This window comes from Indicator indicator, chromosome 3 (assembly GCF_027791375.1).
Source record: "Indicator indicator isolate 239-I01 chromosome 3, UM_Iind_1.1, whole genome shotgun sequence".
NCBI classification, from domain to species: domain Eukaryota; kingdom Metazoa; phylum Chordata; class Aves; order Piciformes; family Indicatoridae; genus Indicator; species Indicator indicator.
The window spans coordinates 19662900-19688104 of record NC_072012.1 but is presented as its reverse complement, the minus strand read 5'-3'; the positions used below and the strand labels follow the sequence as shown (position 1 = coordinate 19688104).

Sequence of the window (25205 nt, the reverse complement as noted above, 5' to 3'; positions counted from 1 at the left end):
CCTGATGGAGATGGTCCAGAGAAAAACCACAAAAATTATCAGAGGACTGGAACACCTCTGCTATGAAGACAGGCTGAGAGAGTTGGGATTGTTCAGCCTGGGAAAAAAAAAGGTTCCTGGGAGACCTCATAGTGGCCTTCCAGGACCTGAAGGGGGCTTACAGACTGCAGAGGGACTGTTTGCAGTGGCATGTAGCACTAGGACAAGAGGCAATGGTTTTAAACTGGAGAAGGCTGGGTTTAGCCTGGACATTAGGAAGGAGTTCTTTAACTAGTAGAATGGTGAACCACTGGAACAGGTTTCCCAGGGAGGTGGTGGAGGCCCCATGCCTGGAGACATTCAAGGTCAAGTTTGATGGATGTCTGAGCAACCTAATCTAGTTGGGGATGTCCCTGCTGCCTGCAGCGGGCTTGGACTAGACCTCTAGAGGTCCTTTCCAACTCAGTGCATTCTATGATTTATGATTTTAAGAACAAAGTTTTACAAGTAGGTTTTACTAGATTATGAAATTACAAAATGAGAACCATCTCATTTAATCCTACGGATGTTACCAGAACAGTTGTAAATTGTCCTACTAACTTTCCCAGCAAGAACAGCTGTATGGATATGCAATCAAAACTGACTTTTATATTCCAGATATTTCAAGACAAAAGTTGTGTTCCTAGGGAACAGAAGAATTTTGCTACAGATTTATACAAATGTCACCCTAATCTCACATCCAGAATAGATAAAGGCAATAACAACATCAAAAATGTTAATAACAGAATGCATATAGATATGTCAGCCTATTGTAATACAAATAACCTTAGAAAATAATTTGTTTGTGCTGAATTATTTTGCCGTATATAATACAATCATTTTTATTACAGAAATCACAGAAGTCACAGAAGTCTTGGAAACATCCAGGTTGGAAAAGACCCTTAGGATCACCAAGTCCAACCAAGAACCCTACTCTACAAGGTTCACCCCTAAGCCATATCCACAAGCACCACATTCAAACAACTTTTAACACATCCAGGGCTGGCGACTCAATCACCTCCCTGGGCAGTACATTCCAATGCCCGACCACTCTTTCCATGAAAACATTCGTCCTAATGTTCAGTCTAAAGCTACCCAGTTGCAGCTTGAGGATGTTCTCTCTTGTTCTATCACTAATTACCTGTGAGAAGAGACCAGCACCAGTCTCTCTACAATGTCCTCCCAGGTAGTTGTAGAGAGCAATGAGGTGTCCCCTCAACCTCCTCTTTTTCAAACTAAACAGCCCCAGCTCCTTCAGTTGCTCTTCATAAGATTTATTCTCCAGGCCCTTCCCCAGCTTTGTTGCCCTCCTCAGCACTCACTCCAGCACCTTCAAATCTCTCTTATATTGCAGAGCCCCAAACTGGACACAATACTCAAGGCATGGCCTCACCAGAGCTGAGTACAAGGGACAATCACCTCCCTACTCCTAATTTCTAATTTCTAATACAAGCCAGGATGCCATTGGCTTTCTTGGCCACCTGGGCACACTGCTGGCTGATACTCATATGAGCTTCATATTCAACATGCTTGTCGTTTAGAACCCCCAGGTCCCTTTCTGCCAGACAGCTTTCCAGCCACACTTCCCCAAGCTTGTAGCTTTGCTTGAGGTCATTGTGAACCAAGTGCAGGTCCTGGCATTTGGCCATGTTGAAGCTCATCCCATTAACATTAGCCCATTAATTCATTCTATCCAAGTCCCTCTGTAGAGCCTCCCTACCCCCGGTCAGATCAACACTCCCACCTAACTTGGTGTCACCTGCAAACATAGTGATGATACACTCTGTATTCTTCAATAACAGGAGTGGTCCCAACACTGAGCCCTGATGAACACCACTTGTAACTGGCTGCCAGCTGGATTTACCTCCATTGACCACCACTCTTTGGGCCCATTCACCCAGCCAGTGCTTTATCCAGCAGAGCTTGTGCTCATCCAAGCCACGAGCAGCCAGTTTGTCCACAAGAATTCTGTGGGGAACAGTGTCAAAGGCTTCCCAAAAGTCTAGGTAGACAATAACCACAGCCTTTCCCTCATCCAGTAGTCAGGTCATCTTGTCATAGAAGGAGATCAGGTTTGGAAAAAGACTTCTAAGATCATCAAGTCCAACTATCAAGTCCAATCATCATGTCTAACCATCAACCCTACAACACAATGCCCACTAAATCATGTCCCTAAGTGAAACCATGTCCCAAAACATTCCAAGGGTGGTGACCCTAACAACTCCTTGGGGAGACCATTCCAATTCCTGACCACTCTTTCAGTAAAGAATTAAAAAAAAAAAAAATGAGAAAATTTCTATGAAGAGTTCCATCTCTTAGGTGGAAATCAAAATCCATCAAAAAATCCTTCCATAAATAATTGCAAAACCAACTCACAATGCTATTTACTTTTTATGAACTAGTAAATCAGTAAGAATGACCCTACTAATACAGTTATCAGTAGTGCAAACAGATTGAGATTCTATGATGTTCCAGATATGGTATTGTAAACATCACACTGACAGTTATGTGTCTGTATTTGGAAGACTTTAATTTAGAACATAAATATTAAGAAAATATATCCTGGAAGTCTCTTTTCAAAGAAAGGAACACTGCTGAATCTATAGTTATTTCTGCTCTCTTTTCTAAGGGCTTTTTTGCTTCTAATGTAAGCAATGTAATATGATTTTAATTCTTAGTGTCTAAAGTTTTCCATTTCCAGTGCTTTCTAAAACAGTGAAACCATTACATTCAGAGAAAACATTATGCTGTACGTAACAGAGTATCCTCTTCAACCAGAATTACTTTTTTTTTCCCTGAGGGTGGAAAAAATATGTTGTGGTTAAATAGGATAAAATTCCCACTTTTTTTTTTTTCTTTTTACATTCAGGAATGCAGTAGCAGCTAGAATTATGTATTTCATATGTTTGCTCAAAGTCCAATGTCGGAAAAAAAAGTGCAGTAGATGAAAACTGAACATTAATGATGAAAGGATATTTGAACTGACTTTAAAAATTAGGAGTCTATTGACAGTGAAATTGTACTAAGCCTGTACAGCAGCACTGGAGTGAATTATGCCAAATAAGAAATGTCCTAGAAATGTGAAGCATATAGGAGAACATTATAACAATATATCCCAGCCCTGTGTGCACAGTACAGGCTGTGCAATTTCAAGAGCCAGAGACAAAGACATTCTCAAACAAAATGCCATATTATAGGCACTACTAGATAAATACGTACTTTTAAACATATATATGCACTCATATATATATATCCCCTCATATCAGCTAACAATTACTAATAGCATGCAGCTGTTCCATATATGTACATATCCATATACATCAATTAATGATCAGTTTGCAACATCTTTAGACATAAATGGTTATGTGAAGTTACATATGACTATCCACCAAGACAACTGGACAGTCTTGGTTATGAGACAGGTGAGTTTAAAAGTATCTTTTCTTTCTCTCTTTTTTTTTTTTTTAATAATTTTTTTTAATGAAATCTGTAATTTACTGACTCTAGTTTTTAGGAAACTTAGTGAATAAATAATTCCCTCTTGGATTCATAAAAGAGGCCAAAGTCTGACTGGAAAAGATAAGAACATTGCACTTGGTAGCCAGACGTGATGATTGTCTTGACACAAGAGAGACAGAAAATGTCAAGCAGATGTCAGCCTTTAGGAGAGGTTATTCTTAGTGATACATCAGGTCCCAGACAAAGCAAAGTACTCTACTGGCTCTCCAAAACCTTTATTTGAGCCTGTTTAGCTAATCCAAAGTTGCAGAACTGTTGCCTGTCACACTATTGCCATCCAGCTTTCTATGTGGGGTTAAGAAAGAAAAACAAATATGCTTTGCTAGGGTGAATTAAAAAGATATTAATCCACACCAGTACATGTAGGATGACTTGGTTTGTTGCAGCCCTTTCTTCTTACACCTCTATTGTAGGTGGAGAGTGACTAGAAGTTTTTCTAGGAATTTCACCTGAGAAAGTATTAATACGAATGCAAGCATGACTGAAGGTCTTTCTTCCAAATGGTTTTGCAAAACTCTTATCTTAGCCAGGATGAAGGGCATTTTTTATAAGAATTATGCTCACTTTAATACAGAAAAATATCTGCTATACTTTAATATAATTACTTAGGATTTGAATATCTTCTTTTGGAAACAATGGTTTTGTCCCAAATGTTTTGGAAAATGGTCTTCCACTTAATTATCATCCACCATTACATGGGGACTGCCCGAGCACATCTCTGCAAGTCTGAGGAAAGAATAGGTATACAGAACCTGCACTAATGTAAACCACTGAAATCAATGTAGATCTACTGAAGCTGTCAATGATAAGTCAATTTACATTGAATAGTCAAATGCAATTTAATTTGAATGAAGCAGTAACAGCAGTCAGTCTGATCATATTAAAATCGTGTACTGGGAAACCCCAGTACCTGGAATAAGCAGAAAAATTATAATTAGAAACTGGTACTCATGTGGCATAAAAAGGACATTTTTAATTCCTGGACTACTCGGCATCTCAAAATGAAATATTCGTTCAGAGAGAAGAAAAATGTGGTGGTATTGAAATCTTTGCTTCTTGAAAAAGTGTGTAGTCACTCCCAGAAAAAAAAAAAAAAAAAAAAAAGTGTTTGAAGCATGATGACTGAAATGCCAGGTGTAGACTAGACTCATTCTACATGAAAGCATTCATTAAAGAATAAAACTATCATCGTTGTCATCATCAGAGCTGATTCCTACTGTACTGCTAGAAACTCTACAGTAATTTATCACACAGAAGTTGTGAAAGTGTGTCTGTACCAAAGCTTAAAATAAATATTTAAGTTATAGTTTGTCTCAGAGTCTGCAGCTTTCTCTAGCAGAACGATTTTAGAAATAGACAAGTGTGGATAAAATTTACTGCACACTTGCCCAAACATCTCTTTAAAATCAAGTACTTCAAGATGTACAGGTTGAGATGAGACATACTCTTATTGAAACAGTTGTTGCTGCAAAACAAATTGTGCAATCTCCTGAGCAAACTCTTCCAGTACTGATACTGGCTTTCTGCTCTGATGGCTTCACTTTTGGATGACTGTGTTGGAGGTGCAGATGTTATAATTCCTTTTGTTAGAACAGAATTTAGCTAGCCGTCTGAATACTCTGAGTAGGATAAAACTGGACAGCCTTTTTTCAGTGTGAGCATCACGTTCTTTCTCTCAGAGAACTGCAGCTACTTATCACTGCAGGTGAACAACAGGACTTCCTGCTGGTGAAAGACATATGTTATTTCAATTTATAGGGTGAAAAAAAATATTTCTTCAAAAGATGTGGACAGATGTGGGTTTTTTTGGATCTGTAGAAATGATAAACTGTCTAACTGATCCATGGTGAAGTAGAAAACTCTATACTTGACTTAATTAATAGTCCAGGAAACTGGCTACTCTCCATGGATCTACTCCCTAGCAAGCTGAAACACCAGGAATCTCTGCTTCTCAATTACATGCAGTGAACAGCAATTGCTACACTCTGTGAAAGATTTCGGTATCCTGCAGGCTACTCAAAATTGAAGTCTTGAAGAGAAAATTGAAAACATGAGATTTATTGCTTAAGTTGCAGAGTGGTCTGCAGCATCTTTTGAAAGTCTGATGGAAGAAGGACAAAGTGGTTAATGGCTCTTCCTGTGAGGGTGAACTACAAAGGTTATTCAGCTAAGACATGCTAACCTTCGTATTATAACAGTACATCTATTTTCCAGACAGTCCCATAGGATTAAGAAACCTGGCTTTAGAACTTCAAGTGGTATTAAAGTGAAAAGAATGCCTTCTTTAAACACCAAGCTCTGGTATTGAAATATTGTATTTACTATGCAAGATTTACAAGTCTTACATCTCTTAAGAGAGTCACAAAACCAATAAGCAATTTATAAAGCTGTTTACTGGGAAGAACAGGAAAACTGCTATCATGCCTTGGAGGTATCAAAACAAGACATTTCAAAATAATAAAAAAATAGAGAAAGTATTATATGCAATTATGAAACACAAGACGCTAACAGAACAAAATAATAAATGACAAGGTATTCAAATCAGCATGCAGTATATGGACAGTGTTTCTAATGATCTGAAAATTATTTTATATCTGTACTGATTACTGTTAAGTCCTTCAAAAAGAAGTGTAAACGCAAAATTTATGTTTTCATTTGAGCAAGGGCATAAGTTTTGTAAGATTATGTGTAAAAAAATTTAGATCAACCTCATTGTTGCTCATGATTATTTTCAACAGGCCAGGAGAAAAAAACCTACAGATACATAAACATGCACTCAATCTGTTTCATCTACATTGCATCTATCTGAGAGCAGACTGAAAATTGTTTGCAGCTACTGCTGTTATTTGAAGTAACAGTAAGTAGAACAATAGTATCACAACATTTCAAGTAAAGAGAAACCCACATCTCCTTATCAAATGTGAGGCAGTAAAAAGAAAGCTGTTTTGGAATATTGTGAGGACTTGTATTTAAGGCCACATCAGATTATATCAAAGCATAAAGCAGTAAAATGTAACATAGTTCTTGGGTTTGAATGTGGTTTCAACATGCTTATATGTGCCAGTCTGTGATGATCAACTGTATATGTAGAAAAGCAACGACAGTTTCCCTTCCAGCTGTTCCAAATAACCAATTTGCCCAAAAATTACTTGCCTCAAACTATATTCCCAAGTGTGCAACTAGCAAAATAAAAAATTCAGAGTTACTGGCCTGATTTAGAATGGGATGAATATACAAAGAAAGTCATGTCTGCGGGATTATCTGGTAACTCAGGATCTTCCTGTAGAATATTGTCACACTTCCATTTCTGATCCTAGTAATAACTACAAGGATAAAAACAAGGCACAAGGGAAATAGTAGACATGTTTAGAAAAGTTATCTAAATATTTAATATCCCACAAAATTGCTGTTCTTGATTTTCATTTCAACAAAGCACTTGTTTTGGGGGGTTCTTTGCTAATAGCTCAAAAATAAGTCAGTCACCTCCTACATTTAAGTTGTAGAGTGTGTTTATGATTTTCCTAAAATGCAGGTAAGGAAACCGAAGAGGATACAGCTTCTAATGCTGAAATAGCTGCAAAATGCAATAAGCTTTCAGCCACAAGATCTCTTCCATAGGTCTCTCGGATGTTACATACCCACCTCAAATATAAAATTGTGGTCTCACATAATGACCACTACCATTTTAGTGAGAGTACACATGTCCTACTGAGGAAGCTAACCCATCTGTCCCACAGATTACAGATCTCAAAGTTTAGAAAAACCTCCCATTTCTTCAGTGACTGCCTCTGACTCTGCAATACAGGACAGCATGTAAAAATACAACTAAACATAGGTCAGAACTGAACTAAAATTAATATATTGAGTTAAATGCTTCAGTCTCTGCTGTCTGACTTTCTGCTGTAGTTTGGACCCCATAAAGAGAAGGCTGTGGATTCTCACAACATGATGTGAATAATATATCCATCATGATTCTGGGTGTAGCATGTGGGAGATGGTTGTATGTATAGGCACAAAGCCTGCTGAGGTCATTTTAAGAAACCATGCCAAAGGAAATGTGTCATGGTGGCAAAGCTTTACTAATTTCAACACATTAATCTGTACCATCCTGAATAAATCTCAAATGGATTTTCAGATGTGGTTGGTTTTGACGGTTTTCAAGGTTAGGGTTCTGGATGGTTTTTATTGGAAGGGACAGGCAGGGAATGACATTCTCCCTTTCTTTACCTCCTGGCCTCCTGTGGTTATTTTAGAGGATCATCACAGATTTGTTCTAGTATAGGCAGAACTATGGATTCTAAGTACACATAACTGTAGGGATATAGGCATTGCTAATATGGTCAGACAAAAAAGAAAAAAAAAAAAAGTAGAATCATAAACAATCAGAAACTGGATATGGATTCACAAAACCCAAGAAAAACTACTTAGTCATACTATTTTGTGAACCAGAAGGGAACACTCTGGATATGATTAGTAACCATGAGGATCTAAACTCATCTTTACTTGCCAAGCAATACAAATTCATAGGCATATATCTAATACCTTGAGGAGATTTAGTTATGAACAGAAAGAAAGAAGTAACATTATAAAGGATCACACATCTTCACTACACTCATAATTTGGACTTTACTTGGTTCTCACAGAATAACTGAAGTATTGAAGCTGAAATAGACCTGTGAGATCATCAAGTTCAGCCTATGAACTAACACCACCACATCAACTAGACCATGTCATTAGTGTCACATCCAATCTTTCCTTAAACACCTCCAGGGATGGCGACTCCATCACCTCCCTGGGCAGTCCATTCCAGTGTCCAGTTACCCTTTCTGTGAGGAAGTGCTTCCTAACATCTAACCTAAACCTCCCCTGGTGCGGCTTCAGGCCATGCCCTTTTGTCACAAGTTGCCTGGGAGAAGAGCCTGACCCCCACCTTACTACAACCTCCCTTCAGGTAGTTGTAGAGAGTGATAAGATCCTCCCTGAGTCTCCTCTTCTCCAGGCTAAACAACCCCAGCTCCCTCAGCCTCTCCTCATAAGACTTTCCCTCCAGTTCCTTCATCAGTCTCATTGCTCTCCTCCGGACCCACTCCAGCACCTCAATATATTTCTTGAAGTGAGGGGTCCAGAACTGCACACAGTACTCGAGATGAGTCCTCACTGGTGCTGTGTAAAGGGGCACAATTACATCCCTAGTGGGATGGCCACACTATTCCTCATACAGGCCAAGATGCCATTGGCCTTCTGTGCCACCTGGGCACACTGCTGGCTCACGTTCAGCTGTTGTCAATCAGCTCCCAGGACCCTCTCTGCCAGGCTGCCCTCCAGCCACTTATTTCCCAGTCTGTAGCACTGCATGGGGTTATTGTGGACAATGTCTCATTCACACAAGAAAGCTAAGGCCAAGTTTAGGAGTACTTCAAACAAAATGAAAAGCCTGGCTTGGGTTATGATATGCAAGCCAGTTTTCTCCTGATTTTGTAGTGAGGTTGGAGTGAAAATAAAACTAATGAAGCTGCCAAAACCATAAGCTCCTTCAAAATCTGGAAAAACTCAGAAATCCCTTAGCCAACTGAAGCACCAAAAAAGTCAGAGAATATGTTCACAGATGTGTCAAACACATGCTCAGAGGATACACTGAACCTGAGCTTTAGTGTGTGATATATACCTCAAATTTTGTTCAACTGACTTTAATGCCTACAACAATTAATACAAATGTGATGTATAGCAAAGAAGGGAGGCCATATGCTTTCTCTTCCCCTTTTCCAATAGAATATTTTTCTAGAAGTATCTGGTCATCAGCTGAAAGGAAAGCTAATCTTTAATTTATGTAGAGTATGGTGCATTATTCATCAGATATTGCTGGATGCATTACGCACTGATTTGTGCAACTCTGAACATGTCCCATACATTCTTATTTCATCAGTCATCATTATAAAATCCTTATCCAACAGAATGTCTGCTTTCAAGACAGAAACAGAGACACAGGGGTATTCAATTCACAAATGCTCATCTTGGGCAAATAAAAACGTGCCACTTCGTCAGTAGTCATGAGTGATCTACTGATATCTTCTAATCTTAACAGAAAATTTGATGCCTCTGTTCTCATTGCCACTGACAAATCTTAACAATTAATCAATGAAAATTTGAAAAGAGATATGTGGATTATGAAGCAGAGCTCCACCTAACTATAAGTAACGCTAAAACAAGAGCCCTGTTTAGGAGAGATTCCAGGAATTACTAATATTCCAGGTATCAGTTTGGACTACAGTATACAACATAGTTTCTGATTTCCTATAACAATCTAAACACCAGAGACAACACTGTAAATAAAACATGCCAAAGGAAGATAGTTCAAGCATAATAACAATAATTTTCTTAGCAGGAGTTTGTTAAATTTTATCTGACCTAATGTGCTAGAATCATGAAGGAGAAGTAAAAAGTTGGGGAAGAGAGGAATATTTATTTTTACACCAAATCTGGTCATTAGTTTAATTCTGATGATTCTATGATTAAATAATAGTGACCATATCAGAATTAAATTTGGCACTCATCAAGGAGGAATAATATTTTTTAAAAAAAGTGAGAGAGAAAATAACTTTATTTTATGAAAATTCAGAAGAGATTCAAGCCCAAAAGCAAAACATATGCAAAACTAAATTAAAATTTTTAAAAATCTAAATGATTTTAAGTTAATTTGAGTCCTTCTATTACTAGCTGGATGGTACATAAATAGATGATAATAATCAAGCCTGTTTCTTGACCTTGAAGAATCATGGAAATTAATTTAAAAAACCACAAAGCAACAAGCATCTTAGATGGGATTTTTCTGCATCAAGTAGAAACTAGTTTTTTAAAAAAAAGAAACATCCCACTAAGGTCAACAGAAGAGAACCAACCATGACACATAAACTGCTAGAGATCTGATGCATTAACAAGTTATGATGAGAAGACAAGTTATCATGCATCTATTGACTTGTGATAACCAAATGCCTCAGAATCAAAGTAACTTTGCCCCCAAATTAGAATGATTCTGTGAAGTTGCTTCAATTTACATTTGTTGCAGGCCATGAGTTTGTACTCAGATGCTTGCTAAACCATTGCTAACTCAGTGTGTTCCCAAGTCCTGTGTTTGTGATTTTTCAAAGCCACAGTGAAATCTGAATAACCAGCAGTCAAACTCAAACCCAGAAAATGTCTTCAAAAGTATGCATGTGTCACTTAGGCTATCTTGTGGCAATAAAAATGAGGGATAAGACTTTCCAGAAAAGTATGTCATATTTCAAAAGCAAACGGAAAGTTCTTTCAACTTACTGTCCTTTTTTTTGCAATATTTGGAGCTTCTGCTTCCAAGAATACTTTGCAATTTTGGACACTGTAATTTCTAAAACCTATTGTTGCAAAAGGGTTGCATTTGCAGCCCAGAATGCCGATCTCATCCTGGGCTGCCTCAAATGAAATGGGGCCAGCAGACTGAGATGATTCTGCCAGTTTACTTTGCTCCGGTGAGATTTCACCTGGATACTGTGTCCAGCTCTGCAGGTCTCAACACAAGAAGGACATGGACCTGATGGAGAGGGTCCAGAGCAGGGCCACAAAAATAATCAGAGGGCTGGAACACCTCTGCTATGAAGAGAGGCTGAGAGAGATGGGGTTGTTCAACCTGGAGAAAAGAAGGCTCTGGGGAGAGCTTATAGAGACCTTTTAGTACCTGAAGGAGGTCTACAAGAAAGCTGGAGAGGGACTGTTTACAGTGGCATGGAGCACTAGGACAAGGGGCAATGTATTTAAACCAGAGAAGGGTAGATTTAGATGGGATATTAAGAAGTTCTTTACTATGAGGATGGTGAAACCCTGGAACAGGTTGCCAGGGAGGTGGTAGAGGTCTCATCCCTGGAGGCATTCAATGTCAGGTTTGATGGGTGTCTGAGCAACCTGATCTAGTTGGGGATGTCCCTGCTTACAGCAGGAGGGATGGATTTAGCAAGACTTAAATATTTAAGGATCTCAGGAACTAGTTAACAGTTTCTCATAAAATTCCGAAGTGAATCCCAATTTCTCAAATCTTATTGATTATTAATACACAGTTAGTGATGTAATCAGCCCAGTAGAAAAACTCTTAGTGACAAAAAAGAACTGTAACTTACAAATATTTTAATTATAAGTGAATTGGTTTAAAATTCAGACTTGTGTTCTGGGAACTATAGTTTCAATAGCATCACATCAGATCTCAGTTCATCATCTAAGATAGCTACCAGCAGTTGTGAGGTCTACGCTGAGGTTCACTATCTACATTTTCAGCAGGTGTGACATCTTTAAAAGGTAGAAATCAGTAACTGCTTAGGTTAAGAACCGATCATTTAAAAACAAGTCTTGTTTAATCAACAACATTAAGGTCAGCCTGAAGGCTTTCTAAACCAGTTACGCAACATGCTCTCAGGACTTGCCTCCACCCTTTAGTGCTCTCAGATGCATTTTTAGAAGTCAATAAACAATTCTGTAGTGACTAAGTAGTATCAGCATCATTATAATCCCTCTGAAAGCAGCTGCAGAACTCCAAGATGCCAACAGAAACTCTGTGCTACTGTAATGCAGTTACAACCACAAGTGTGGCACCCAAGTGGATGCAGTAATAGCTAACTGATCCCATTACAATTACAACATCTGGCAAAATAAGACTTTGCAAACTGAAGGACCAAACAAACATAAAACAAAACCACTGAGGAAGAATTTGCACAAAAATCTGCATCTGAGATTCTTACCATCTTGTTATGAACAGTTAAAGACTGAAGCCAGACTGTGCCAACAAGGTTGTAGCCAAATTGTATGACTAATTCAGAAAAACTCTGAAGCACCTTTTCATCACAGATTAGAAATCTACTTTCTTCTTGTTAATTTATGGTTTACACCATTTAAAATATAAAATATGCTAAGACATGACAAGTCTAACTCTCAGATGCTCCCCACGGGTCCTGCAACACTCCAAGGCAATAGTATCAGATAACAGTATATGTCAATATGTCTGCTACCTTTCAACAATCCCTAGGTAGAGCTACTATCAAATTCACAGACACTTCAGGAGCTGTTTCACAAGAATGTGTAAACATCAGTTATTATTATTTCCAAATCTCTATGCTGTAAGTCAGGGGGTTTTGTTTTAAATTATGAGTACAAAGAATTTTCATCAGCCTAGACATCTAATTTTACAGCTCAAGGGTTTTAGTGCTATTATACATTAAACCAATAAATGTGAAACTATATATTTAAAAAAAAAAATCCAATCCGTTAACCTGCTATTAAGAAGCAGTTTGTTGCATCTTTTTAACAAAGGGTTGTTGCATGTCAATAAAATACAGAGACCACATATAACACTTGTAACATCTATTTCACAATTACCTACACATACTACAGTGCTTCATAAAATTGTTAAAGAAGCATATTCTGAAAATATCATTTTCTATACAAGAAAGGAGCATGACTAGTTGTAAGTCTCGAGCCTTTATTGGTAGGTATTTTAACTGAAGAATAAAATAGAAAGCCAATTTATGCATGTAAATCAAAATTGTCAGAGTTTCATGTAGCTTTGTAATGCCTGGGGGTATGGGAAAAACAGAACAACTCTTGTCATGATTGTTTTTAATCAGTCATGCTACAGGGATGTCCACAATGAATATGCCTTAGACTTTGATCTTGCAAACAAATCCCAACTTAACTTTCAATCAATGGAGTCGTTTGTCTGATTAAAGGCACACACATGAGCAAATATTTATAAAATCAAAGTTTTTGGGTGTGGTCTATGAGGCCACTTTGTGTGTGGTAGAAGTAACTTAAATAGATTATATATAACCTCTGCTTATTGCTGCTTCTTGGCCAGAGAGTAACTGAGCTCTGGCAGGCAGCCGTGACAGGCTCATCTATTTCAACATGATAGTTCCATCAGTTTAGATTAAACTTTTCTGAAAGATGCTTAACTTAAGTCAGCACATCATGCTTCAACTAAATCAGCATATTGGGCTTAAACATATTGTGCACTGAAGCAGATGTAGAACACATCTGAATCATTACTACGTTCCAGAGAGAACTGTGTCCAGCAGCTATGACAGCCTCTTACATTGCTCAAGTGACTACATCTTCATCCTTACCCCCTGGTTTGTAATTAGATCAAACCCACACTGCTTAGCAATAGTATCCTCATTTTCCAAGGCAATAGTGTAACTCATTCTCAGTCAAAGGGTTTTATCCTTGGATGTGTAACATTCCATATCTATCATCAGACATTCATGTCAAACGCATCTCACCCATTTTTATCTGCCTCTGTTTTAAGCTGTCTCTGAAGAGACAGACAACAAAATGGGTAACTCCTTTCAGGAAATAAATTCAAGAACAAGGACTGTCCTGTCAACTCTTTTGCCACAGAAGTTTGTGGGAGTTTTACTATTGTCCTTAGTAGCAGTGAAGTAAGGCCTTTATCCATTTTTTTGTATCAAAGGTTTCAAATATTAGTAGTAGAATTTAAGGACAGTGTGCTGCATTCAAAGATGATATTGGAGAACCATTCTTTACTGTAGCTGTTTATTTTATCTTCTAAATGTGAAACATTTTATTTACAAGGGTTCAAGTATTTTAGAAATTAAATAATCCTTTGCAGTGTTTGGGTCTTGATCCACAGAAGTTGCAGCCACTCAAGATGGAATACAATGGAATCAGTAAAGAGTCTGGGATGGTTTACAGCCGGATTCTGAGTGATAATGAATGTTCAAACTGCTGGATACTTCAACACCTCCTCAATGGTGTATTTAGAAATTACTACTATCCCAAGTGTTTGTGTAACCTGAAAATATGCAGAAGGACATGTCCATGTCTAAGATAAGCAAAGAAGATTAAATAGTGGCTTACTGCATGTAAACACAGGCACATAAAGACAAGACATTTTTTCAGCAATAAGATTTGGAAGAACAAGATCTCTAAGCTTACGTCTTTCTGGGCTCCCTGACAACACATATTTTCAAGCTTTGCATCACACCAGTCTCAATCAACTGAGATGAAATATTTAACACATAAAGGAATGAGTTTATTTTCCTTACTGTTGGCTTTTACCACACACCCACGGGAAAGCACTTAGCTTAATCATAAAGACTTGCAGGAGCTCATGGAATTAAGCAACACTTGCTAACCATTAGCTTTCTGGGTGAAAAACGACCTTCAACGATGACCCTAGTAGTGAATAGTGCTATCTGGAATAATTTTCTCACATCACGTAACCTATTATTTTACTATTATTAAGTTTTAGTAACACTGCTGGGAGAAGCCATCTGTTAAAAGAGAAACAAGGTACTGACCCTTAGGTATTTGAGGACTGTTGTTTTCTACAATCAGTTTAAGGCACTTTTCATTCATTTTGTACAATTTCCTTTCCCCGGTGTCAGGAAGAACAGAATAAGAAAAGGCTAACATCCCTGCAATGTTTATTGCACATCAACAAATAAAAGATATATTTACAGCTGCATTCACCATTTTACTAGGCCTATTAAACAAATGTGTGTAAGAAAAAGCCTATAAAGCAAACTTAGCAACAGTAAAAAGACCATTGTTTGACTCCCCACAGAAGCTTCAATTGCTTCACAGTATGAAGTCAGGAATCCTTTAGATGAAAATAAACTCAGAAAAAGAGAATAGATACATTAAGGATGTTAAGAGGGGTGAAGTCTTTCACTGAATATACTGATTCCTTGGTTTAGAGAATTATTTACAAATGGCTTGCCAAACAAAAAGAAAAATAAATCCCCATCATCATACTAGAGGAATCCAGTCCTTAATTTGTATGTAAATACATTTTTTAGAAACAGATGATAAACTTCACATGCTGCACTGAATAAGTGTATTTCCTAAAACCTGAAATTCTTCAGTACTGATGAAGCGGAAATAATTTCACAAGGATCATAAAAATCTTTTTTTCATAGCTGCTGCTGCCAAATCATAGTCTTAAGAGAACTGTATATTGCCTGTCATCAAATTCCTATAAATAATGAATGTCTTCTTCTCAGGCCAAAGGGATATGAGAAGTCATCAGTGATATATTTTTTCTCTCATTTTTGGCTAACAAGGTTTGTTTGGTTGAAGGTTGGTTGTTGTTGTATTTTTTCACGGATGAAACTTTTGGCCTTTTATTTCTTCTTAATTTTGACATTTAATATTCATAAAGATCCTTTGAAGTCTATTGTAATAGATTACCCAAAGCACAAAAATCTCATGTCTGTCATACAATTTTCTCTTGCTGGAAAGATACCCTTCACAACAAGGTTTCTAATATGAAAGCTCATATCAAGTAAATTCAGCTAAGAATGGTAAAACATATTTTGAGGCAGTCTGTTGCATGTCTTTGGCAAATTAGTCTTTGCCATTAGTCTATTACAGGATTTCCTTTGCAATGACTTTTTAACATGCAGAAGCATTAAATATCTCATCTTTTAATCCATTTCTTGATACTGGAGGTCTAAGTACCAAAAGTCAATCAGCAACAGTCAAGTGACTTACAAAATGTGTTATGGCACCAAGTGTATCCAAGGAAGGCAAAGAGACAACATTGATGTTTGCTGGCAAACTTCACTGATTTTGTACTGTAAAGTGTACAAAGTAAATGAGTGGTATTTCCTACAGGTATATGAAATTTCAGTCTGAAATATTGCACTGCACTCAAGTTCAAATCTTAGATCATTATATACAACTGGTATACTGTTGCTGACTAACTAAAAGTTAAGCAGATTCTGACTGACAGAAAAGGTAATAAAGCATACCAAGCACGGTATTAAGACAGGATAGAAAGACACAACATTAACAACTACCAATTATTTGCTTTCACCTGAGACTAATAAAAAGTAATTTAAAGATGGGATTCAACATTTATTCCATAAAATTTTTTTAGCTACATGAATTATCCAAGTTTTGCAGCAATTGGCTACACCCACAGTCTGTGTGTCAAGCCAGGGCCAAGAAGTTTGGCAGACATCACTTTGTTGACATCTTTGTGGTTACAGGTCTTCCGCATGTACTTGCACAAAAACTGTAAAAGGCACCTTTGACATGCCATTATGTTTTGGAGGTCCTGCAAATTACAGGTAAAAGGAGAATAAGGGTAGACTATAAAAGAAAAAAGGATTTATCACTAAGATGATATATTCACCTAGAACAGTGCAGCTAACAGATGACTGATTGTAATGTGCTGCAATTTACAAATCCTCTGAAAAGGTCTATCATCAAGGACTGTCACAGAGAAACCCTGAGAAAGAAATGAAGCAAGCCTTCTTTGTAATGCTGTTTCTTTAAAAAAAAAAAAAAATCTCAAAACACTTTTTGCTTAGGTGAAAAAAAATCATCACAAAGTAAGAAAAAGATGAATATACAATAACACATTCCTTCTTTACATTGTTTTGAAAGGGAAAAAAACAATCTTTAGACTGCTATAAAATAGCCTGCCAAAGATATACAGCGTGAGTGAAAGCATATCAACTTATAGCTTCATCAAAACTAAGAGAAGATGCTTAGAGAAGAAACACAGTGAAGTCAGCCTTCAGCTCAATAATTCCAAATTAAGAATTTATAGCCTTAAGGACAACTGTAAGAACTGAGATCAAAGGAAAATGAGATGATGTAAGTGGGGAAACAATAGGTTGGTAACTTTTTTTTTAAATGTGTTCTGTTAGGTTCATGATGGTTTTATTTGTTGTATATAGCAAACTCACTCAGTTCATCAAACTGAACCTAAGTGTGGACAATTCACATTTTTCATCAATTTAATATGCAATTTATTTTTTAAAATTATCAAATATTGTTTCTTTGAAGTTACTTAGGTCCTTTCTTTACAGGAGTTTGATATTACAGCTAAAGTACACTTCAGATTTTTATAATGCAATAACTTCTTTCTTTTTCTCTTTTAACATTTTCTTTCATGTTTAGTCATGAATCCCGAACTGATTATTTAAATGCCAAGTTAACCAAGAAAGCACTTTAAATAACATATTCAAGTTAAGAGGGCTTGTTTATGTAAAATAAAGACTATTATCTCTATGTTTGCAGGCCACAAATTCCTTCAAGAAATGAAGATTTCTTTTCCTAATTAATACAGGCTGCATCATATTTTCCTCACTACATGAAGAAAACCAGAGTAGCAGTTTTAAAAATATTTAGTATTCCCTTTGCACATTTTGAGAATATTTATTGACCCAAGGTTTCTCAAAAGGCCTGAAACAGATGCTCACCCTTGTACAGCATCCTGTAAATCATGCAAACAGCATTAATCCTGTCTTCATTCACGTAAAATATAACACTCGCTTTCACTGAAATAATGATGAGTACAATATCTGATGAAGACTTTAAAATAGCAGATGGTGTTATCACTTTGAAAGCAAGGATGTAGCTGTGTAGAAGTAGCAGCATGTAGGATATTCTGATCTTGCACCTTCAGATGGTACTTAGTTCTGTAAAGCAAAAGCAGGAAAATGATTGATGTTACGCAGCAAACAGTCTGCTTTTTGCATACTCTGTGGTGATGCTTATCGTTTCAGAGTTCTGCTTCAATGATACTTGCAGAAGCCTTTGTCAACAAAATGCATGGATTCTCTGCCAAAAAATTCCTATATTGGTGAGTAAGTCCCTCTAGGATTTCTTGGAAACACTCCTGAACTTCCTGCCAGTTACCTCTTGTGATAGAGAAGAATAATAAACCTAAAGCTTGTCCTAATTGTTTCTAAAAATTCAGTTGCCTCTCCAGTGCGGAAAGGGATGTAAAACCTCTCCTCTCTGCCCTACAAGTGGCCCAGAGATATTTGTGCATCTTTCCCCAAGACATTTCTTTGCTAACATTGAGTTCTATGTGGCCTCAAAAACTTGGGTGAGAAGAGTCTGCTTGTCACATGGTTTCCACACACTTCTAATTCTGCTTATTACCCGAACATATATGGACCCGGAGCCACAATACTGCTTAGCACAGGTCTTTAGTTTCTAAACCCTTGGAATGACAGTGTTCTTTAACTAACTGCAAGAAAAAGTCAAGCTTCAGTTGGTTAAATATATAAATATATTTATGCACACATTCTTACAGATACATGTGTATATGGGTAAATCTGCATATACAGCCACATAATCATCTGTTTCTTTTTTTTATACAGACTTCTCTGGACTACATGAAATCATAAATCCCCAATCCAGTTCAAATTCAAGGTGATTTGTATCTGGTGTGAATTAATATCTTTCCTGAGTTTGAAGTTGCCGTGGTAAGAAAACAAGTCCTTCCAAGTTATTCAAATCCAAAATTCTATTAGAGTGAAAGCTGTAAAAATAGAAAATAATTTTTGTGCTTGAAATTGAATCAATCATGATTCAGTTATGGATTATGCAGCTAGTCATTAATTAGCCATGATTTATGTGGCCAGGTGGAAAATACTATACTTGCATTAAATACATCTACCTACTTCGGAATTTACAAATGCCTGTCAAAAGATTCCCAGCATTTTTGTTATTCAAATCACTCATTAGTCCCTGCACAAATCTTGCTGCCACCCAGCTAGAGAAGAGACACAGTAAGATATCATAGATAAGCATGATGAAACTCTTAGTGTTTGTTAAAATTAATGCTAATTTACAATTATCAGAAAAGTTAAAGTAGGTATGCTGAAAGTCTGGGTCCTGCAAATGGCAATGAAAACTTTTTTCTGCTGTAGTAGCCCTCAGCAGCCTTCAAAGATGATTAGCGAGCCCTTACACACCTAAATTCTTCTACATTAAATGTTTTATACTACATGTTTCAGTTTACACATTCTACATACTATAACCTGATTATGAACATGAGGAGTACCAGATTTTTTCTGCAACATTTCTATTTTCCCTTCCTTAGTCATCTGATGCTATTGTTTGGCATATTTATGCTTGGAGAACAAATTTTCTAATCCAGATTATTTTGTTCTAAATTCAGCCTGCTAATTCTGCCTCCTGCTGCTTGAATTTTATAGAAGTTAGTAAGCAGCTCCCATAGCAGGTAAAATAGAGAGATATTTGGATAGACAGGGGAGACAAATGCTGCTTATTCTTTTTCCACACAAGAACAGTATCCAGTGCATAGCTACACTATCAGAGATCAAGTGATTACAAAATCTCTCAAAAGTCACTCAAGAGTAATGTAAATGGGTAAAACAGAAAACAGATCCCTCAAGATCTGCAGATTTCTGCACAAAACCAGCCACACGAGATCCAGCTGCAGCAACAAGATTGCATAGATCACTGTAAGAGCTAAACATTTTCGTACTATGTTACCTTTGCTGTTTAGCAAAGTCACAAAGTAGGGGAAAAAAACACAAACCAGTTAGAAATACATAGCAAACCATGTGTAATGCTTGAATTATACAATTACATCCTTCATGGGCTTTTCAGGCCTATATGCTTCTAGTGTACCTCTGTTAGGCTTATATAAATATATCCCTCCTGTCTGGAAACCAAATCCATTTCAGTCTGTAATCTAAATAGTTTCTTTTTAACATGCAGTGTGTGCTGATTTCACCTTAATTGTGTATTTCCCAATGCGAGAACTCAAACTGTGGGATACTGGGAAAGAATTTAATCAGCAGCCTATAAAAAATACGGAGCTGAAGCTTGGGTTCTATTAACACCTCATTAGTCAAAGCCTGTACTGTATGCAAGATGAGCTAATGATTTTTAAATGTAGTTGTCAATTTATAACTTAATAATGTAAAATTTTATTTCTCTGTAATACTGAACTAGCAGTAATACATTTTTGTCTGTACAAATTAACAGGAGGTTATGAGAGTACCTTGCAAGACCGTTGTTGGTCATCATCAAACAGTGACCATACCACTAATGGGCATGCAACCATACCACTAATACCACAAGTGGTACTAATTGCAGTGTAAACTTTCTGATAGACATAAGTTGATGGTTTGAGGAAAACACCTTCAAGTCCTGGATATAAACATAGCTCAGCTCACTAAAAATGAAGTTAGAACCATAAAATTACTGTCAGGTGGTTATAAGATTAATTCTAATCCTACACAAAGGAATGGAAAATTTCTCATATTTGAGTTTCCTGTGAATAAAGACTGTCTTCTACCTTACCAAAAATCACCATTACAGTTTGCATTAACTCAACAGGTCTAACAGTAATTCAAGAATGCAGGATTTTCATTAACTCCCATTGAAGCTGAGTAAATGGCCATAAAGTCAAGCAGGGGTTGCATAATATATCCCTTAATTGACAAGGGATTTGTGGTATTCCTATCCATCAGGTGACCCCTCTGCTCAAGGGTTAGGACCTGATCTTGTTCTTGAGGGTTTGGAGGCATGTGTGTGCTGCAGGTGGAGCCTGGTTTTTTGGGAGAGCAAAAAGTTCTCATTCACTGTCAGCTCACTACACTTTCACTGAGCATCACTTAAAAAAAAAAAAAAAAAAAGTGAATTTATAAAAATCAAAGAGTCTCTGTTTCTGATTTGTGGAAACCTTTTCTTGGCACTTTAACAAGATGCTAAAACAGACTAGTTTTAACTATTTCTTCCATAAAAAAATTAAGAATTCTCATGTCCACAAAGCTCATCATACTAATCACAGAAGCTTTGAGCTTACCAGTCAGCATTAGCCTAGCTTACAATGAACTGAATCCCAATTAACCACCAGCATCCAGTTACAAAGGGAGGCAGTGAGCAGGCCTGGTTACCTTTATATTTGAGGTTGTCTGCAGAGAAATTTTTAAGGGGATTTACAGCTACTCCACACAAAATTTACATGTATAGGCTTCATCATCTGCACCACACAGAACCTCACAGGACAGGCTGGAGCAGCTTTGTAGAGAGGGTGCATGACTGCCTATTTATAACTATCCTGTGCCTAGCTGGTACCCAGAGCAGCTTTTCTCTGGAGTAAATGCAATTAAGATGAGGGACCCTCCTGCTGTTCCTGTTTGATTAGTGAATACAACAACAACATTTACTCATTGTCTTCATGCTTGGTTGCTACATTTTTTTAGCTGGGGGATTGCAATAGCTGTTCCCAGGGTGCAGGCAGGTATGCCATTTCTAACCTTTGGCTCAGGACATGTGGTCAGACAGTCACTGCAATACAGGTTGTAAAATCAGTCACATTTCATAAGTGAGAAAAATGTGACAGGGTTTTTTAAAAGGTGAAATTTAAGATGGTGACATCTGTGTCCATGGTAGAGAATTTACTTGAAACAGATCTTTCTGTGTCAATGAATCCGAACTGACACCAGGCAGAGAAGGTTTGGCCCTTTGTGAGAAATGCATGTTTCAAAACCTCCTTGAAAATATCAGGATTATGATGTGTTATGGCCAAATTACTGACTCCCTGCTGAAAATGGAAGTAGTATGCAGTTAAATGTACGCTTATTCCAACCAGCAGAAAAACAATTATTTCTACAAGTGAGCACAGAAGCAGTTAATAGTCACAGCATCATAATGGGGAGCCTGCCAAAACTGGTAGCTAAGCCAGAGTCCTGAACCAATATAACAGTAGGTCTATTTATCTTACTCACTGTGTCTTTCTCACCTCCCTTAACCCATCACAAGTAAACAAATATCAATAATAATGATAGCCTCAGTAATTACACCTGAAAATAAGCCAATGTTAAAACACACATTTTGACCTATAAGAATTTGAGACAGATTACATAATCAACATTTTTCACTCATCCCTGCAGTACTCTGAAAGCATACGCTAAAATAGAAGTGGTTTACATATTAAAAGGGGTCTTATAATTTACTTAATTGAGAGCAGGTAGTTGTTTTCTTACAAGACAACTTTCCACAATGAATCTCTTTCTTCAAAACATGTTTCACTGCCCTATAAAAGCAAAAGCCATTTCTTATAGTTTCCTAGCAAGACATTCAAACCAATTATCCTATTCAGTTTCTCCTTTCTTTATAATTGGTTATTTAGTTTGCTATATAAAACACAATTAAACCTTATTTAGACAAAAGCTGTCTATATGTGGAGCCATAGCTGATGGCAATTCTTAAATTTTAGCCGTACTTAAAATAGGCATTCTGATGTACTTCACACTGGTGCAGCTTAGTTATCACTTTTATAATGACACAAATATTCTTGAGTAAATTAACATTTGCTCATTCCTAACTATGTCAGCAAAAAGACATTTTCTTTTCTCTTTGCTTAAGAGATAATATGAAAACATTACTGATTGGCCAATGATCAATTTATCTTGGAGTTACATTTTTTCACTCCTGTTGCAATAACTGCCTGTACTTTCTAAGTACATAATCTACAAATGTATATACTGCTGCAGAGAAGAGAAATGTCATGGTTGTGCATAGGTGTTTTTGTATAGATACAGGATTAAAACCAAATCATAGGGAAAATTTTAAATTATATGCAGTGCAGAACTTATCAAGGAGATACTCAGAAGAATCTGGGGAAAAATGGTTCAGGCTTCAGGTAAACTGAAATTTACATAATAAAAAAAAACCATACTCCACATATGACAGAAAAAATACCATTTTTTTTTCTTTGGGTAACTCAGTTGAACTGCAAGCAGACTTACATTGGCAGAAAGTCATTTTAATTATAGTGTGATGACACTTGCTAGTTTAGAAAATGAATCATATGGTTACACAGGAATTCAGTCTTTTTGCCTTAGCTATATTTGTAGATAGAATTCTAAAAGTGAATCAGACATTTAGTTCTTTAAAGGCTGCTTGATGCATAGGAGTACATTTATTCTGCAATATTTTCAATTTATGCTCTCAATTTCTTTCCCTGTTATTAAAGATCAGACATCGTTCTTACAGCACAGAGAATAAGACAAAATGACAAGCAGGCAAATATAAAGGTAGAAGGATATTTCCATAGACTAAAATCATCACCGTAATTGCCTTAACTCTTCCTGGATTCAGTAAACTGTATGCAGTTTATTTAAGAAAAAAAAAACAACTCACAAGATCTCTGGACAGGCATATTTTACTCTGTCAGAGGACCATACTTTAACCTCAATGCAATACTTTCAGCAAAGTCAATGCACTTGCATTAGCATAAAGTCTTTAAAAACCTGACACACTGACCTACCTTTATGTGACAGACGTAACCTTGGCTGTCTCGTGTCTGTTGCATGACATCCAGTCGGTAACTCTAGTAACAAGCCATATAGTGCCAAGATTAAAAGGTCCTGGGCAGATGCCATCCTGCCCAAGATCAAATTCTTGCGCTCTTCACTTAACAGCTGCTGTTTGTTAATTGTTTTGGTGGGGTGTTTTAAGGCTCCAAGTCCCCCTTTCCCAGTACAGTTAGATCTCTCTCTTTTGTCAGATTGTGGGGTATCTCTATGGGAAATTCAACGTTCATCAGAGAAGCACACGGACTCCGCTAGCCATTTGTCAAGCTGTGCAAATGTCATGTAAAAATATTCCCTCCCTAGGACAATTGTTTATAAAGTGCGAGGACATTCCAAGGCGTTACTCTGCAGTGTTGTGTCTTGAGCTCTCTTTAGTAACTCTGCCAGTGGATTCAGGAAGAAGCTGTATTTTCAGTCCCTCCTGCAAGGCAATTCATTCAGAGAAGGAGGGAGGGAAAAAAAAAAAAAAAAAAGGCAAGCACCCTCCTCCTCAGTGCTCTTCAGAACTCAGCCCCTTGCTCTGACTTGCCAAACATCTAGTTTTAATTCACCTTTCACCTTTGCTAATTAAAAACAAGAAGTGCCATTCCCTCCTGGAGTTGCAGGATCCACCCAGCGGGAAGCCGGGCTGTCAGGCTGCTGGATTTACTGAGAAAGTTCAGGGAGGGTTGAGGCAATGCACAGTGCTGGCTGCTTCTAGGAAGCGTTTTAATCCACGTGCCGTGCACTGATTTCTCAATTGCTTCGTGGTTTCACATTGTAAAGTATCAGGAGAAGGGTCAGAATACCTCCTGTCTCTCCCTTTCAAAAAGTCATTTCAGCTTTTGTTCCCAGCTCAGTTTTAGAGGAGGATTAGCCCTTGAATTAACTATTTAAGTACATTATCACTTAGAGTCATTAAATAGCATGCTACTAAGTGGATCAGAATAAAAAGATTCCAGTGTATATACTTTCATACTTTAAAGACATTATTATTATAATAATTATTTTTTTTCTTTTTACTTTCATTTCCCTAATGTGGCTTCTTCCCCATTACATTTTAAATGTCTGCAAATCTGAAATCTTGGGTCATCTATAAAATTATCTATCTAATTAAATACTTGTCAGATTGAGTATTTAAATGAAACAAAACAAAAAGAAAGCAAGCCTGGGCAGAGAATTGTGACACCATGATAAACAGCTTCCCATTTACAAATGTCAGGCAGCTACCTCTTACACTGCAACTAGCAAATATAGGAAAACATCATCTCTTTTTCAAGTCATTTGTAACTTAAAGGTATATCTATAACAATAATTAAAGTTTTACAAATCAATACTATAGATCTAAGTCTAGAATACATTAAAGGAAGAAAGTTCTCTGTGATTAAGATATTATGCATAAAATAATTTAGATTTTTGTGAAGTGCTTCTTAGTCATTAACGATTTTTTTTTTAATGGGATGGAGCATTGAAGTCATGCTAAGGCTTTATACTTTGCATTGTTTTATACAGAAAAAGAATCACAAAGAAAGTAAAATGAAATCTAATGCA

At 37.0% G+C, this 25205-nt stretch overlaps 1 protein-coding gene across 1 annotated transcript in view; it reads right to left on the bottom strand.

Moving 5' to 3' along the window:
* Positions 1 to 23750, bottom strand: part of SEMA3E (semaphorin 3E) — a 126017-nt gene extending 102267 nt beyond the window's left edge. Inside the window, exon 1 of the mRNA XM_054399377.1 lies at positions 23630 to 23750. Coding sequence (XP_054255352.1) covers positions 23630 to 23744 — 115 coding nt within the window. The 5' untranslated portion in view covers positions 23745 to 23750. The remainder of the gene's footprint in view (positions 1 to 23629) is intronic.
* Between the last annotated feature and the right edge of the window lie 1455 nt (positions 23751 to 25205).